Below are 16,513 nucleotides of genomic sequence, written 5' to 3'. Positions count from 1 at the left end.
CTGTCACAATATGAACTCCTAATAACTCTCCTCTGGTTCCTAACACTGATATTGAGCTATATATTTTGACAGAAACCTATTTCTGGTTTTACAGTTTTAGTCAATAATGGGTTTTTTAACAAAACCCTGTAAGAGACTCAGTACATTTGGAGAAAAGCTTCTTAAACCCTCAAGGCTTTCTTTAACCTTGAAATTGAAGCACCATGTCTAAAGCTTGCCTTGGTATGGTCAGGAAATTGGAAATGGACTTCAGCCAAGTTTGGGTCCATTTTGTTTTACCAAGCACCTTTTCAGCTTGCTTGGAATGCTGTCATGAGATACCGCGCTGCCAGCCTCAGCCTGGCGCAGCTTTACGGAATATCCTTTTTGTGGTGCCCTCTTCACGTCCCAAGTTCATGGTGCTCTCTTGTCTTGTGGCAGTGTCTCTGTGATTCTGTGAGTTCAGGTAGCTTTGTTTTACCTAATGCTCCCAGCTCCCATTCTTGTGAGAATATTTTCCTGTCTTAGAAAGAAAGAAGGGAATATCAGCATTTCCTAACTGAAAAATCCCTATCCCTACACTGACCAACATAACAGCTATGTACAAACTCAAAAGTGGCTTGAAAGCGCTCTGGAGTCACAGAAGTCAGAAGCTAACTGAAGAAAGGGCAACAGTCATTATTGTTTTTTAATCTCACAACTTTTTTTTCCAAATGATGTCATGATATTTGTAAGTTGATTTATGAATTTTTAGCACTTGAGATTTTTGGTGTTCATGTGTTTTGCTTATTAACCTTTGATTAGGTAAATACCTGAGCAGAGAAGAAATGACACCATTTCTTCTTCTTCAATGACTCTTGGTGCACTGTAATTATGGGCAGCAGTTGCATGGAATATGTATAATCCTTGTATATAAGGATTCCTTCCATAAATATTTATCTGAGACCTTATGTAATGGTTCTTCACAATCCTTACATATATCCTTATATCTTTATTTATTAGACAATAAGCCACAGCATGCTTTGTTCCTCAGATTTTAATTTTTTAATCTCTAGAAATAAATCTCTCTGGGCATACATTGTGGCTGGTAGCAGGTTTTGGTTTTTTTTTTTTGTTGTTGTTAAAGTTATTTACCATTTTTAATACCTTGTTTTTAGTTGTTTAGAAATTTCATAGGTTAAGTCTGCTCAAGCAAATATTTTCCATGCAGAATTTTTATCACCTTGAATTGCTTGGGAAAATTCAAATAAAGCAATATATCTGCTTCTGGGAATTTTAGGGGAAAGAAGATACTTTCATGATAATATTGAGTGTTTCACATCCATGTTGTTGAAATTATTTGGCACCTTCCATCCTTTGGATCAGGAAATTGATGGTTGGCAGGTGAGCAGATACTGGATATGAAAGGGCAGACAGCTAGGACTCCCTTTCTGCACAGTGTTGGTTTGGATATGGAGTAATGGAATTACACTGCAATCTCAGGAACAGAAGGCATTGAAGACAGTAAAACTATGGCATTTCAAACTGACCTTTCTATGCACATGCACCCTAACATATTAGGTTATTGCCTTGAATTTTTTTTCCATTTCTTGCCTATTAAAAGGGAAAAAAAAAAGATTCTCAATTGCCTGAAATGTTAACTGCAAATGGATTGTGATAAGAGTTTGCTTTCATTGGAGAAGTTCTGGAATGTCAGAGTAATTGCCTTCAAGTGCGTGCAATACACATCCCATGTAGATCCCTGCACCTGTTCCATGCTTGTCAGTGATCCATCACTTCTTTTCCTTATAGGTTCAGGGAATGCGTTGAAGTGTGAGATGGGATCCTGCGGCGTGTCCGAACCTTGTCTAGCTAGGTGGTACTTACAGAGCTGGGGAGGATTTTGAGGGTGCCTGCCAAATTGCATCTGCTAGAGCAGGAGAACCAAGTTAATAAAATGATTAAAATTAAAGGGATGGATCTAATCCTGCAAAGAAATGCTGCCTGGATTTTAGGTAATTTCTGCCTTTTGGCTTCATATCTCTGGCACACCTTGTGGACTGTGTTAAGCTGTGGAAGAAAGAAAGGGATCCCTGCACCTGGAAATGCACAGGTAGTAGATATACTTTTAATAAATTAGATACATTTCACTGCTCAGTCTCAGTATTGTTTAACTGGATGAATGCTGCTTGTGTTCGAATGTAACCAGTTAAACCTATTTGTTTTCTCCTGGAGCGGCATTTATTTCTCTCTTTCATACTGGCAGTATCTAGGTCTGGTCGGCAGTAAATCCTAGGCAGGTGATGTGCTTTTCAGCAAGGTGCATCTCTTCTTCCCTTGCAGTCGGAGGGCTTTTTCTTGCCATTAAAACATCCTCTAGTGACCTCTACTGGGTGCAGTACAGGGGAGTGCAAGGTTACCGTCCGTGGCCATGGTGGGAGCAAGGTTGCCAGCCCTTCTTGCTTGCTAGTAAGCCCCTTATTTTCCTGTTGTTGTCAAGTGAATGTAGCGTTAGCTATTAGCATCACTGGTTATTACATCACGTTGCAAGATAGTATGCATGTTTGCTGTGGTTTCCCGGAAAGTAATGCAGGGATGACCCATCATGTGGTAGCTCAAGAATTTTTAGAATTCCTAACAGGAAACATTACTTAAACAAAAGGAATAGGTGAGTTTAGAAAGGCAAAAAAGAAGACACTTTTTTCTAAAGTATCTCCAAGGATGTAGATTGACAAAATGTTTAGGATTTCAATTAGTTTGCTACAAAAGACATTTTTCTTTCTTTCTTTGAAGACAGCCACTTGCAGAATCTCAATTGTTTTCATGACAAAGGTTTGAAGTCTGAAAAGTCTGCAACCTTACACTTGCATATTCTTCTTATCAGCCAAAAGAGTCGTGACCTATTGTGTGACTTTATAGCAGAATTCTTCACACATAGTGTAAGGACTTCAAACATTAGTGATAAGGAGAATAATTGAGATATTGCTACACATATCAGCACGCGAGATTTATAAGATTCACAGAGAAATCACCTGGCAAATAGAAAAATCAAATCTGTTGTTCTTGTTAATTTCCTTCCATTTTTATTACACTTCTATTGTTTTGCTACAATCAATCTATTTTTCAGTTTTTAAGACTTAAGGCCAACATAACACATGGTATTTGGTAGCAAAAGAATTGTATCCATTGCACTGTGATGAAAACAGGCTTTAAAATATCCTGTATTAAGACTACCAGAGATTGTTTTCTAGTCCTTATTAGCACTAAAGTATTTTTTTCCTGAATCTGGCATAAATCAGAGCTCTTTGCCAGTTTTCTTGCACATCATCAACCAACTTTTGAAATTCAGAGTTAGACTTTCTCCCATCCCCTCCTTTTTATTTTATTTTATTTTTTTTTTTTTATTGCTCTGCATATATTATATTTATTCTTTTGAGTTATAAGGTACTTCATGAAGTGCAAGTTTCCCAGGCTGTCTCTTAAGTCCTCATAGGTAGAAAGGTGGCATGGACTCACAAGTATTTCAAGGGCAGGGCAAGCGTCCTTTCCAGGAACTGGCAGCAGAACTGTGCTCATGCAGGGTTTCCTGGGTAATTGGAATCCTTAGCTTTGGGAGGAAATGAGGCAACAGCTGCCTGAAGCCAAGATTGTTGTCATCTCAGGACCCCATAGCATGTCCATTCCATTTCATACTTCTTCCTTTCCAGATAAGCATTGTTGTCAACTGCAAGAAAGCAGTTCCTTGAGCTCCCTTGTCCCTGTGCATGCTGATATATGTCCCGTGGCTATCAGTCCTGTGAAGGTTTAGACTGCTGTGGTGAGAAAGCCTGGTGATCTTCACCAGTATTCATATTTCACAATGGTTCTTCCTTCAACTCCCAAAATGAGGAAAAACAGGAATTGGAACATGAGAGCTCTATGTGTCTTGCTCATTTTTCTGCAGTTCTGGTGAAAAGATGAGTTTGGCTTCCCAAGAGACTTTAAGGGGACAGTACTACCTTTGATCATGATACTTGTTCCCCAAAGAAGTGCTAACTGAGAAAAAAGGTTTAGAGTTATAGCAAGTAACTAGCAGCAAATGCATTTTGTTTCTGTGTGTGATACTAGAGCAGAACACTACTGCCAGTGGGAGGTAGCTGGACTGTTGGTGACCCTGTGTTCAGCAGGTTGTGAAGGGCCTTTGGAAATAACTTCATTATGTTGTTATGAGCAAGCAGTCCCTAACTAGGACTTTGTGAGGCTTAGTAGAGGTCAGATCCACTCCACAGAATTCATTGTGTGAACAGCTGGGTAAGGGAGAAGTGAAATGTGAAACAGGTAGAGACATGGATGAAGACTGTGCTAAGGTCATGCTCTCAGTCAGTGGCATCTGTGCAGAGACATCTCCAATGTGGAAATGAAATTGCTGACTCTCTGTCTAGTGTCCCGTGTCCTCTTTACGTGGCTATATGCTGAGGTCTGGGGGGAGAGGCATGTCTCTGAACCCTCAGCCTGCTGGATCTCAGCCATTTCATGAGTGCTGATTACTTTGCAAAGCTCCAACACACCATTTGGTCCAGGATCTAAAATTTCAAAAATCTCTGGCATCTTCTAGATATCTTCTTTATTTTTCTGGTGTTCGTTTACATACAATTCACTTTGTCCTCTCCCTGTTAATTCTGATTGATTTTTATTTAGATCATATGAATAGTGTGGTTAGTCTTATTGTAACCTTTGGAATACATGACTGTTAAAGCATCTGAAAATCAGATAAGTTTCAGTACAGCAAAGGCATATATATTTATTTCTGTGTAAAAGGTGTTGCATCTTGTCTATCTTCCCTTAAAAACTTCTTTTTGACCCTGGGTGCACAACTTAGCAAAGAATTCTTTTGGTCATGATCATTCAGAGGTATCTTGTTACAGATTACCTACCCAACCAATTTGTAATATACACGGAGGTCTGTGGAGAGACATTCAGACTGTCCCTGTGACCTTTCTCTTCTGGCATCCTTGTGCAATGTCTTGTGGACACGTTTAACAGAAGTCACGGTGCAGTAAAAGTGACTTTCCAGCACTGAGTGTGGCATGAGAATTCCAAACAAGGGCCCTTGCGTAGGAGAGGCACATTTCTGTTACCTTGAACGGAAACCTCGCATGTAAAGAGCATTTTAAGGGGTTCAGTATCTTTATTTTTCCACTTGTATGGACAACCTGATGTAATTCTTGGTCCTTCTGTGTTTGCTGAAAATGTTTTTTTAACTCTCCTGAGTTAAAGAAATTGCTAAATTGTTTATATTGAAAACAGAAGTTAGACATGAATTGTACAGTATGTAAGGGGTACTACACAGTATTTTTTCAAATACTATGTAGGCAGGTACTTTTAAGTCTTATTTGACATTTACAAATTAAATTCTTGAGATAAATTAAAATGAGTCTTTATAATATGACCTTGTGGGAAAGAAAATGCATGGGATGTGGTTCTAATGCACATAAATTAATTTGTTATTGACAATAAAAAAAGAGTGTTTTAAAATTGCTCCCTGTCTTCAAGGCTAACTAAGCAGACATGCTGGTACATGAAGTCTCCCTAACACCATACCTGGACTAAATAGTGATAGAGCAGATATGTGGGCAGATAGGTTTAATTTCACTTATGATCCCACCTAGTTATGACTCTGTCTAGTTTACCTCATATCTTAAATAGGGAGTGTAGTTGAAGATGATAGAGAAAATCTCAGCCTTTAAACTTGACTGTTTTGCAGGGAGATAACAAGATAGTGGGTTATTTTCCCTTGACCTTTGATGCTGCCATAGCCCTTGTTATCATAACTACATTTTAAAGTACATGTTTACTGAAGGAATTACTGCTTTTATCAAATCAAACATGTTCTGCTGTCTTTTTGAAACTCATAGTAGACCCAAGTTCTAAATCTGGAGCAATAGCCTAAAGCCTCTTGCTCCTGCATGTTTTAGACCATAATAGAAGAATCCTACATTCTCCTATTTATACCTACCCTATGTATTTCTTCCAACTCATATCTTAGCAGGGTTTTATAACGGTTTAATAAAAAAACTATTCTATAAGAATAGAAATGTACAATACAGAAATGTAACTCGATGGTGGGAGTTTTTAAAGAGCTTGGGGGTCTAAACATAACTTCATATGGCATTACTAAAATGGAAGAATAAACAAAATGCAGAGGACTAGGACAAGTGAATAGGACAAATTAACTAAAATGACAAATTTATTTTTCTGTTTTAGTCACTTCTAATGATTTAAGCTGTCCCTTTTTCAATACAATATTCTAGCCCCTAAACCTCATCCTTCCAGCACTATATCTAAGATCTGTATCTTTAATCTCCCTTGTGTGTACACTTCAGTTTTAGTTGTAGAGTAATTCACTGTCTGTTAAAATAGAGGAACATGGAAAGGCATGAATTTATCAAAAAACTTAAATTGGGCAGGTTTTTGAAAGTGTTTTCTCTTTCTTTTACTGATCCGCATGCAACTACTGCCTCTCATGCCATTGTTAGTTATCAGACTTGTTAAACACAGTATTTACACCACTCTTCTTACTTAAGGAGAACATCTTGTGCACTTAATGCTGCATAAAATTTGCACTATGATTTTTTTGTCAGGCAGCTACTCCAGAGAATCAGCATGAAAATCTTTAGCTTGTATTTGAGCTGCCACGGACTGCCAACAGACTGATGCAAAGTGTGTGAGGGCCAGCATGGGACTTGTAAAGAAAGCTTGTGTGATGCACTGTTCCTGCCTTAAACTGTGCTTTACAAGATCCCCCTGCTCTGTTAGCAGTAACTTCATAGATGGTTAGATATTTCAGAAGCCAGCTCAGGATGAGAATTTGCTCCTTATATCCCCAGACAACAAAAAGTTTAAATGTATCAGAGATTATTTATGGGCACTATGAGTGACAGTTGCCACATCAGTGACACGACAGTCTAAGTAGACAGGCTGTTATGAAACTGAGTGGAGAAGCAGGGGCTTAGAAGGATAGAAATAAGCATCCAAGGTCATCCAACAGATCTGTTACAGAAGCAGGGTTGAAAGTCAGACTTTCTGACTTCCAGACTGCAGCCCAAGTCATGCTGCTACTGCAGCAGGACCCCCTTGCAATAAAATAAATGTCTTGTTAATCAAACCAGTTTCTTATATCTGGAGCTGTATTCTCTGAGACACATTGTATGAAAGCCTTCATGTTATCACTAGCATTTGCCAAGTATGTGGGAGATGCTTTTTTCCCCCTGGGAATTATTCAGTCATCTCCATTTCAACATCATGTGACTACAAGTAAGAGTATTGGCTTCTTAGCTGTCTCTGAGCTCCAAAATCAGTGTGCATAATTGAAGGAATATGGGTTGGTAATAATGATTTAAGCTCTATTTCTATGTCTGCCAATCCTCCTGTATTTCCCAGGATCATCCTGCAGTGTCTGGAGCTATGAATTTTCTGAAATGTTCAGCTGACACCAAAGAAAAATTAGACTCTTAAAAATAACCTCCCCTTGGCATTATCTTTCAATAATATTTGACTTTAGAAACTGCATTTTATCTTTTACCTTGGAAATAATAATAATTTTTAAAGACCCATCAATGCCAGGAAAGTCAAGAAGAAAAATGCGATTCTGTAGTGTTACAAACAACTTTTATCAACATGAATTTGGAATGAGAATTAATTTGTCAAAGGAAGCACTGAAGTTTATGCCAAAAAATGTTTTCTGAAAAAAAAAAAAAAAAATCAAAAAAATCATTGCTTTGGAGCGTCTGTTTATCCATTGTTCAGTATCTGTCCTGGCTTTTTTTTTTTTTCCTCAACTTTTAAAATCATGCTTTCTTTGGTCTTTGTGGTACTCCATGTAGCTCAAAAGATTCCTCCAGTATTAGAAAGAAATAACTGAAATTAAAGCATAGCTTTCTGAACTACATTAGACTTTTAATGTCCTGCTCTGTGTTTGTCAATTATAATTACAAATAAGCAAGTACTGTTTGTTCCAGAGGAAAGATGGGATTTTCTACCTTCCAGTAAGCCAAAATGACATGCTAAAGGATATAGGCAGTTGCTTCACCAAGTGGGTGGTCTCAGATTACACACTATTTACAGTGAGTCTCTTCACATACTTGAAGTTAAGCATGTGCTGAAATGCTTTGTTAAATCAGGGTTGTTTGGCATCGTGTATTCATGTACATTGAGATTGTCTGAGCATACATCCACTGAAAAACTGCATTTTCAAGGAGCTAATATTCTATGAGTAAAGGTAAATGAAAGAAGAATGGCACAACAAAGCAGTAACATTATTGTTCAGTGAACTTGTTTTTGTAGCTAGCCTGTGCTTGACAAGGGTGATGCTTTAATCATATCAGAGGATTTTTTCGGTCTTCATTCTGAAGTGTTTGGTCTTTGTTAGGATTTTGCTGTACCATGGATTTCGTTGATAAGCCTTCAGTTGCTGATTCCTTGAAATAGGTTCAAGTACATAAGAATAAAGATAAATCAGAGGAGTGAAGAAAAGCGGGTCCCTTTTTAGTTTATTTTCAAACTTCAGACACATATTACTTGTCTTTTATGCAAGTTCTCAGTTTGTGTCAAACAAGGCCATACTCCTTTGGTATTATTCTGGTTGACACAAGCCAAGAATTGGTCTGCTGTGTTTCACTGACCAGAAAATACAGAAACCTCCATTGAGATGATTCCCCTTCCATATCAAAAAACATAACTTCAGTGTATAAAATGATGTATTTCACATAAAACTTGCCTAGCTGTCACTGATTCATTGTCAAAATTGTGGTCAAGTGGGAGTTTCAGAAATGTAAATTCTTTGGTTTATGAAGCTGCTAATATTTTTGTAATACATTGGGAATTAGCTGAGCTCATTTATCTTTATTATTTTCCAGTGCTTACATACTTATTTCCCCTGAAAGCGGCCCACCAACAATGTTTTGTGAGCACTGGCTGTTCCTTCTGATATTCTTATCAGTAGGACTCCTACAGTATGGGAGACAGAAACTCAGACAAACATCCCTCCACTGTCTGAGCATCAGTCTAAAATCAGCAATGAATATAGTATGTATGCCCTGCTATCTGATTGAATGTGGTGAGCTAGAAAATGTTTGAAAGATTGCTCCCACCAATAGTTCTCTGAATGCAATGAAATGAGAGAAGAAAATTACATTCAGATGAGCTGTGATTTATGGATTACATAGGATGTAAACTTTCAAACCTAGAGGCTTTTGTTTTTGTTCAGAACTGTTGCCAAACCTATGTCTTTTTTAACAGGTCCTAATCTTAATGCCGGTAATCCTACCCATGTTTTCTAAAAAAGCCCTGTGGTTTTTCTGTAATGCAGTAATAGGTCTCCCATTGTGTGCCCATCACCATAGCTGTTGTTAGCTTGCCAGTGTTCAGGGAGAGTGTCTGCAAGACCAGTGAGAGAGGAAAGCTGACATGCAAAATGAGACTTTTGGGTATAGGCAGGCACATGTCTAAACTCTCAGCAGTCTGCCAGTTGCTCTACTTGGAATGAGTTGAAACACGACTAAGTTTGTCTCCAGCAAAGACAAGTCCTCACCAATTAGCTACGGGTGTTTTTCAAATACTCTACAAGTGATATTTCATTTCTGTCTCACCTCAGGTTCTGCATTCTCGATAACCTGCCTGCAATATTTTTTTCTTTTCTTTTGAGAGGCTGATAAAGAGCAACTACAGTTCACAGTGACCTCCAGTGGTGAAAACCCTCTTCTGGAAGAAGAACAGAGCTAATACCCAATTTTGTCTGAAAGTTATTCTTTGGAGGGTTTAGGTGATGTAACTTAGCATCAACTTATCAGCATAATACATTCTGATTTATCATGTGTTGTGTTTATGTTGTTGCTTAAAAAAAATAACCTTGGACTTTTCTTCTTTCTGCTCTTTCTTGTTTCAGAATCTTACTTTTTGGGTTGACAATGGTTGACAATTGTCCTACTGGAGCTATATTTTATATGAACTATGAAGCTTTGCTTGATTAGGTGTCTCCTGGTAAAATGGCATGAGATCAGTTCTGTTCTTCTTCCCCTCAGAAATCTTGATTTTTTTATAGTCTTCTCAATGTACATAATTTCTTTAAAGCTTCTTCTACGTCTTTCTTTCTGTCTTTTCCATATATTTACATAATGTTGTTCCTTGAGGACTTTTTCCATTTTGGGTAAGGTGGTTTCTTCAGTGCTCTGTGCTGAATTAATTCTACAAAGCTTTAGTCATCTGGATAGCCTAGACCCCACAAATAGTATGAAAGAGTAGATTTTTGGAATTGATGATGCTGGAATGTGCCATTGAGAGTGAAGGACAAATATTTCCATATTCTTCAAGGCAGAATATACCTTTTTGCTTTAGAGTCCCTCATAGCAATTTTAATAGAGGAATATCTGTCTTTGCCTACACTGACTTCTATACTATGGGCAGCACAGAATAACCTGCATTCTTTACTCCACTTCTCAGCATTACTGACCTTTCCCTGTAGAGCTATCTTCAGGAATGAAAATGGAGCTGAAGTCTACAAAGAGCAGTCAAGATGTCAGGTCATTTGTGGTTTTACAGGGGTGGGGAAGAAATTTTTAGGATTGATATGACACAGGAATCACTTGCCTTTTCCAGATGATGTCCATTCTTTTGCACTTCATATACCAAGTAAATGTACTCTTTAGTAAACATGCAAGGGATCAGAAATCAGCAGGCTTAAGACAGCTGCTGTGAATATAAAGCCACATGTGCATTGCTTGAGTGGACATATTCTGAGTTGCCAATATGGCTATACTGGGAGTTGCTTTTCCTGGGAATATCTAGATAAACAGAACGAAACCCAAACAGGCATGAAGATTTTGCACAGGTTTCAGAATTTGCACAGTCTTGTTTGCTGATTTTCTGAACTAAGTTTTGCTGATTATTATGGATCTTTCATTCTCATGGACTTCTTTGGACCTCTGAGATAGTATTTGAGATGTTGTTGGAGTTCCTTGTCTTCCTCCAGATAGAATAGAATTTGGAAAACAAATTGAACAATTAAACAACACAAGAGAGCAGCTCACTGAAAGATAGAGCACAAAATACTCTACTTCAAATTGTGCTTGTGTGGGGTCTTTTCTAAATCCTTCCCAAACAGATCACTTGAGTGCTGTTGTATTTCCCTTACAGAGGTTTGCTGTGCCTTTGCCACAACCCCAGTGACTGACAGTGAAAGATCCTGTTGTTGTGTTGACCACATTTCTGCACTCCTTACTCTGGGCTGCAAGGGGGAAACTATGCTTGTACATGGGAATATTGAAATCCTACAGGGAGGGAGGTTGGGTGTCATGCTGGCAAGGTGCTTCCTAACTTCCTGGGAATCTCCCTGTAGCCTGCTCCTTGTGAACCCTGTAAATGCCTAGAATTCAAAAGCACATTGCTTATAGCTGTGGAGTAAACATGTATAAAAATAGTCCATTCATCTCATTGTCCAGGCCAGCAAAAAGCAAGGCTCAGATTGGAGTTGAGGTGAAGAATTGGTGATAGACATAACCATGGACGGTTATGCTGTAGCAGGCACGTGCTGCTCTCCCTGTAAGGTTTCACTGGTCATCTCTGGGCAGTGGAACACAGACATCAGGTTTCATGCCTTTCTGAGAGACCATGGACCACTGAAGAGATGCTGATGGTGTCACAGCAGGTTGAAAAGTTAGAAGACTGTAGTTGTCAGCAGAAGAGCAGGTGTTGTAATGACAAAGTTTTAGACCTGTGACATGAAATGTGGTGGTGTAGCTCGCTCTGCTCTTCTGGCTCATAAATCGTTTACATCAAAGCAGAGTGGAACTGAAGTACCTGCAGATGGTGATGAGTCCTGTGGGATTATGAGACTTTCTAATTGTGGAGTTCAGTGCTATGAATGTTAACTATAACAATTCCACATCTCCTCAATTGTTTTTGTTCCTTAAATGGCTCCAGTCCTATTTCTTTATCCCTGCTAATAATAGATGGGATTTACAGATGGCTCATATGCCAAGGATTTAATACTGAGCACTATGAAAATGTGTCATAGCTTCAAACCCTCGTTTTGGATATTCTCCATGAACCTACTTGTGCCAGTACTTTCCAGAAGTGCTTCCTGAGGACAATGGTGTTTCCTTTTTTTGGTTCAGCAGCAGTAGGCATCTTGACAATGAATTGTTTTCTGAGTGATTCTTGAGAATTATAAGATAATCTTTAGGAACTAATGCAAAGTAATTAGAATACACAATTATAAGCTGCCCATCCCATCTTAAAATCTACACATCTGTGGCTTTGTGTATTAGCTTAAGGAAAAAAGGTAAATCTGCTTCTTACATGCACCAACATTACTTCCCAGCTCAAGATGAAGCAGGGCAGAAATATGATTTGTGTTTCCAGATAAAGAATCAATGATATCACTCTAAATAGAATTTCTGATACCTTCCTTAGAAACTTGGATCTATGCCACCTTGGATGAAAGAAAGCTGGGATGCAAGCCACTGAAGCTTTTTGCAATGTAAAGGCATTTGCAGGGTTTCATGTTTCAAATGACAATTATATTTACTCTTAGTTTGGGGAGGTGAGGTGGGAACACCTGAAAGAGGGAATAGATTAATTTGTTTTTTAATTTTATTTTTTACTCTACCTGTCTTTCTTCTTTGTCCATTGTTGCCTCAGATTCTTTTGCTAAGTAATTAAAAAACCAAACTAAATTTTAAAACAACTGTACTCAAATAGTCTGTCCTGAACTTAGGCAGACTAACTTACAGTGCCATGAGAGAGACTGCAGAACTAATGAAACATCTGAAAGTTTTACTTTGCTACCAGGTTTATTGTACCTCACAGTGGAGTAGGGTATTAAATGTTCATGTAAATTGTTTCTTGCAAGCTCCCTCAGTGCCCCTGCCCAGTGAAATTTTTCCTTGTTTTGGATTAGTGTGCTCAAGCAGGTGAACATGTGTTAGTGCACTGAAATTATGTGGATTTAGAAACTACTAGGATCTCCCTCCTTAATCTTCACATATTTGGTATTAACACATGGATTAAATCAATGATTCTTTGAATGTTTCTGCTTACTTTGAGAGCCTGAAGGTTGCTGTACATGGAGTTAGTAAGAGGCAGGGAGCATGCTGCCGATGGGTGCTCTGTCATGCCCAAACACCTAGGTTACAAGTTTCAACAGGTTTGCACAAAATGCTTCTAAACAGCAACATGAACACAGTGATAATGTGTTTGAGAGGTGCAGATGGCTGACTGGTCCTTGACATTCAAGTTAGAATCATGTCTTGAAATTTCAAAGAATCACATCTCTTTGTCTGTTATTTATTTCGTTGTGTCCACAGTAGTAGGAAATCATATGAGCACTTCTTCAGAAAGTGGAAAGTTTAAAAGAGGTTTCTTACTTTAACTATCATTACTCAAAATAAGCATAATTATTCTTTCTGTTGGTGTGATGCTGATCCACTCCACTCCAGTTCTGATTATGTCCATGACAGTTAAAGTTGCTCCTGTGGAGAGCTTTCAGAGTAACAGTCTGTGTGTTTTCATGGCCAGATGCTTCCTTGCAATCTCAAAGCTCTCAACATGTTACGACATGAATGACATTTCTGTATTATTATCCCTGTTTGCAAAAAAGGAGAAGCTGAATCAGAAAGGTATTATGCATCTTTTTAGGGAGATGCAAGCAAGTACTGACTGACTTTAGTTCCCTGTTATTTCTCCTTGATCTCAAAAATCTGAACCTGAAACAAGATACAAATGAGAGGAAATATTTTAATTTTTTAAAAATACTAGGGTTATTTTTCTTCCTATTTTTCTTTTTTACTTTATATTCTACTAAGTCCTATAGTTTTGGCTAAGTTCTATAGTACTGGGCGTACTGATAATATGTTCAAGAGGAGTAGACAAGTCCTTGATATTGAAATTGGACCTTTTCAAGAAATCATGTTTCTTCAGCTCCTTTCAGGAGCATTGCTGTGCTAGTTTAGGATGTTCCCCTGTCATTGCAATCATTCAGGGTGTATTCCTTAAGAAAACATACAAGTATTTATATATTGAGCAGCATGTCAAAGGGATGACTAAGAGTATCTGCAAAGATTAACTGCGCACACAGAATTGCAGGTGTTGCCTGCCCAGAGACATACCTGCATGAACAAATCAATGCTTGGCAAAGAAGCATTGGGTTCATTTAGGAGGACAAACATTTAATCTCCCTTGCCTTTGCTGCATTAGTCCTCAACTCTCAGTGGTGAAACTTTGGAGACACATCCTCCCCACCGAGGTTTGGGGTGGGATCTGCTCCCTGCTCTGCCACACGTGACTTTATTCCTGGCGGTTACAGTCCTGATCCCTGACACTTGATTCTGGACAGTGGCAATGCAGATATCTGAGCCTTCATGCTTGATCTCTGACACTGGCTCTCTATTAGGAAAATTGCTGGTACCTAATCTGCCTGATTACAGCTACTTGATATATGGTGCTGTTCCCCATTGTGGCATGTTTACCACTGCAAGTAAACTCGAAACAGCAAGTACAGCAGAACCAAAGAATCGAAAAATTTTGCTGTGCTCTGCACATACTGTGGATGAAACTTGATGTTAAGAAATACCATCTTTTAAGGAAAAAAGCAGGAAGTAGTGATGCAAGTTAAAAGGAGAAAATGAAGAGGAAATATGAAAAAAATCAGTGCTGATCCCAGAACTTCTACCTGGTGTCAGAGCTTCATGCTCTGTCTTAACTGTGTGCTGTGTTAAACAAAGACTAGCATCTAAAACTAAAATTAGCTTCCTTCAGATTCATGTAAAATTGTCTTTTTATATCAAGTTCAGTTGATTCTATTCCACAGTAAGCACATTTCAATTCAGTCAGTGGGCCTTCAGAAGATAGAAAAAGCCTTTGACTAAGCAAACTGGCTGAAATTAGTTTGCAAAGAAATTTATAATCTGGCTCATTTCATAAGGTTTTGAATTTCATTGCAATAATTTCACACCTTTGAAGAGAGGGCTGCAAAAGAAAAACTGCACTGAAATGAAAAATAGACATGCTTCATTCCAGCAGGGTGACAAGTATTCCTCTGCCTTCTTCCCTAGTTAATTTTACTTAGCACATCGTGTGTTGATCAGTCTTCTGTTTTCATGAGCCATCATTTTCCAACACATTCCAGTGTTTTGTTTCAAAACTCTTTGGTTAGCTCCAGTGACAACTATTTTTAATTCTCCTGTTGGATCATATGAATTGGTCAGGGAATAGAGGCTTGTGCTCTGGCTAATCACAGTTCATTTTCCATAGTGTCAGATGAAAAATTTAGGTAAAAACAAATGCAGCAGTCACAAAATTGAATCCCAGAGGCAGAAAGGTGAGTGAGGTCATGGCAAGGGTTCCAAATGTTTCCAGGTGCAAGCACTATGTTCTAGTGGCAGAAAGAAAGGCTTACAAGCAGTAAAGCAGGGGTTTTCATGTGAGTTTTTTTGATTTAGAGGTTGGCTAGCATCCTAGCTGCAGGTGGCTAGTAGCAAGATCTAAAACTGGGGAACATAAGATGAAATTCTTACCCAGGGAGAGTTTCTGAGCTTCAGTCAGACATCAGACTATGACCAGCAGTTAATCTTTCCTATTGTCCCTAATGCAATTGTCCTTCATAATTTTCTCTAATGCCCTTTTGTCTGCCCTTATTCCACCACCCCATCAATATCCTGTGTCAGTGAGCTCCTCCACAAGTAATTAGTGTGTGAATCTGTTGTTTCTGATTGAAACTCATGTTAAGTACTTGTTTTGAGTGTTTGTATCCTCCTGCACTGGAAGAAATGGCAATCAGTCATTCCCTATTCATCTTGTCACAACAATCATGATTTTCTAGAGCTATGGTACTTCTTACAGTTGGATGTATGACTCTTCTCTGAGTACTGAGGTGATGGCATAAGGATTAGTAAGAAACCATGTATTTATTAATATTAAAGTGGGGGAAGAAAGAGAAACTGAGAGAAGAACCAACTATTTTATGAAACCACTAAACCAGCTAAGCAGACTAATAAAAAACTGAACAACATACCTTAATTGTGAAGTGAGACACCTTTCCAAAGACTGTGGATTTTTTCCAGCTTGTGAAAATTGCCTTTTGAAAGAGTGAAAATCAGATATTTTGAGAAGAACAATCCCTTTTGCAGTGCTGCTCTTTATTGTGTAGGCAGAGTGATGAAATGGTTTTTGGTTTGTGATCAGTTCTCATATATTTTCTACCCTTAGGACAAGATTTAATCCATGACTCCCACCGATGCCATTTTTCCAAGCACCATTCATGAGCTACATGACAGAAATCATGATGAAAATACCATCTGCCACATCTTCTCACAAAATTAATCCCCCACTGTTTGATGTTCTGAGATGAGAATTTAGAATGAAATGAAACTGTTCTGTTTCTTTGTGCTCTCTCATTAGAGCCTAAAGCAACAGTGCAGTAGAAGGAAGGTTACGAGGCTGGCTCTTGCCCATGATAGGGAGAGATGAAACTTAAACAATGCTGAAAGCCATGATTCAAGTTTCTGTGATGACAGACATTTTT

The 16,513-nt window shown here is 38.4% G+C and overlaps 1 protein-coding gene across 1 annotated transcript in view; it reads left to right on the top strand.

Annotated features, from left to right (window-relative positions):
• Positions 1-1,788: 1,788 nt before the first annotated feature.
• MYLK4 (myosin light chain kinase family member 4) overlaps positions 1,789-16,513 on the top strand; it is a 60,451-nt gene continuing 45,726 nt past the window's right edge. Inside the window, exon 1 of the mRNA XM_021530570.2 lies at positions 1,789-2,071. Within this exon, the coding sequence (XP_021386245.1) occupies positions 1,916-2,071 (156 nt within the window). The 5' untranslated portion in view covers positions 1,789-1,915. The remainder of the gene's footprint in view (positions 2,072-16,513) is intronic.

The sequence above is a fragment of the Lonchura striata genome, chromosome 1 (assembly GCF_046129695.1).
Source record: "Lonchura striata isolate bLonStr1 chromosome 1, bLonStr1.mat, whole genome shotgun sequence".
In the NCBI taxonomy this organism is placed as follows: domain Eukaryota; kingdom Metazoa; phylum Chordata; class Aves; order Passeriformes; family Estrildidae; genus Lonchura; species Lonchura striata.
This window is presented reverse-complemented; position numbering and strand designations above follow the sequence as displayed.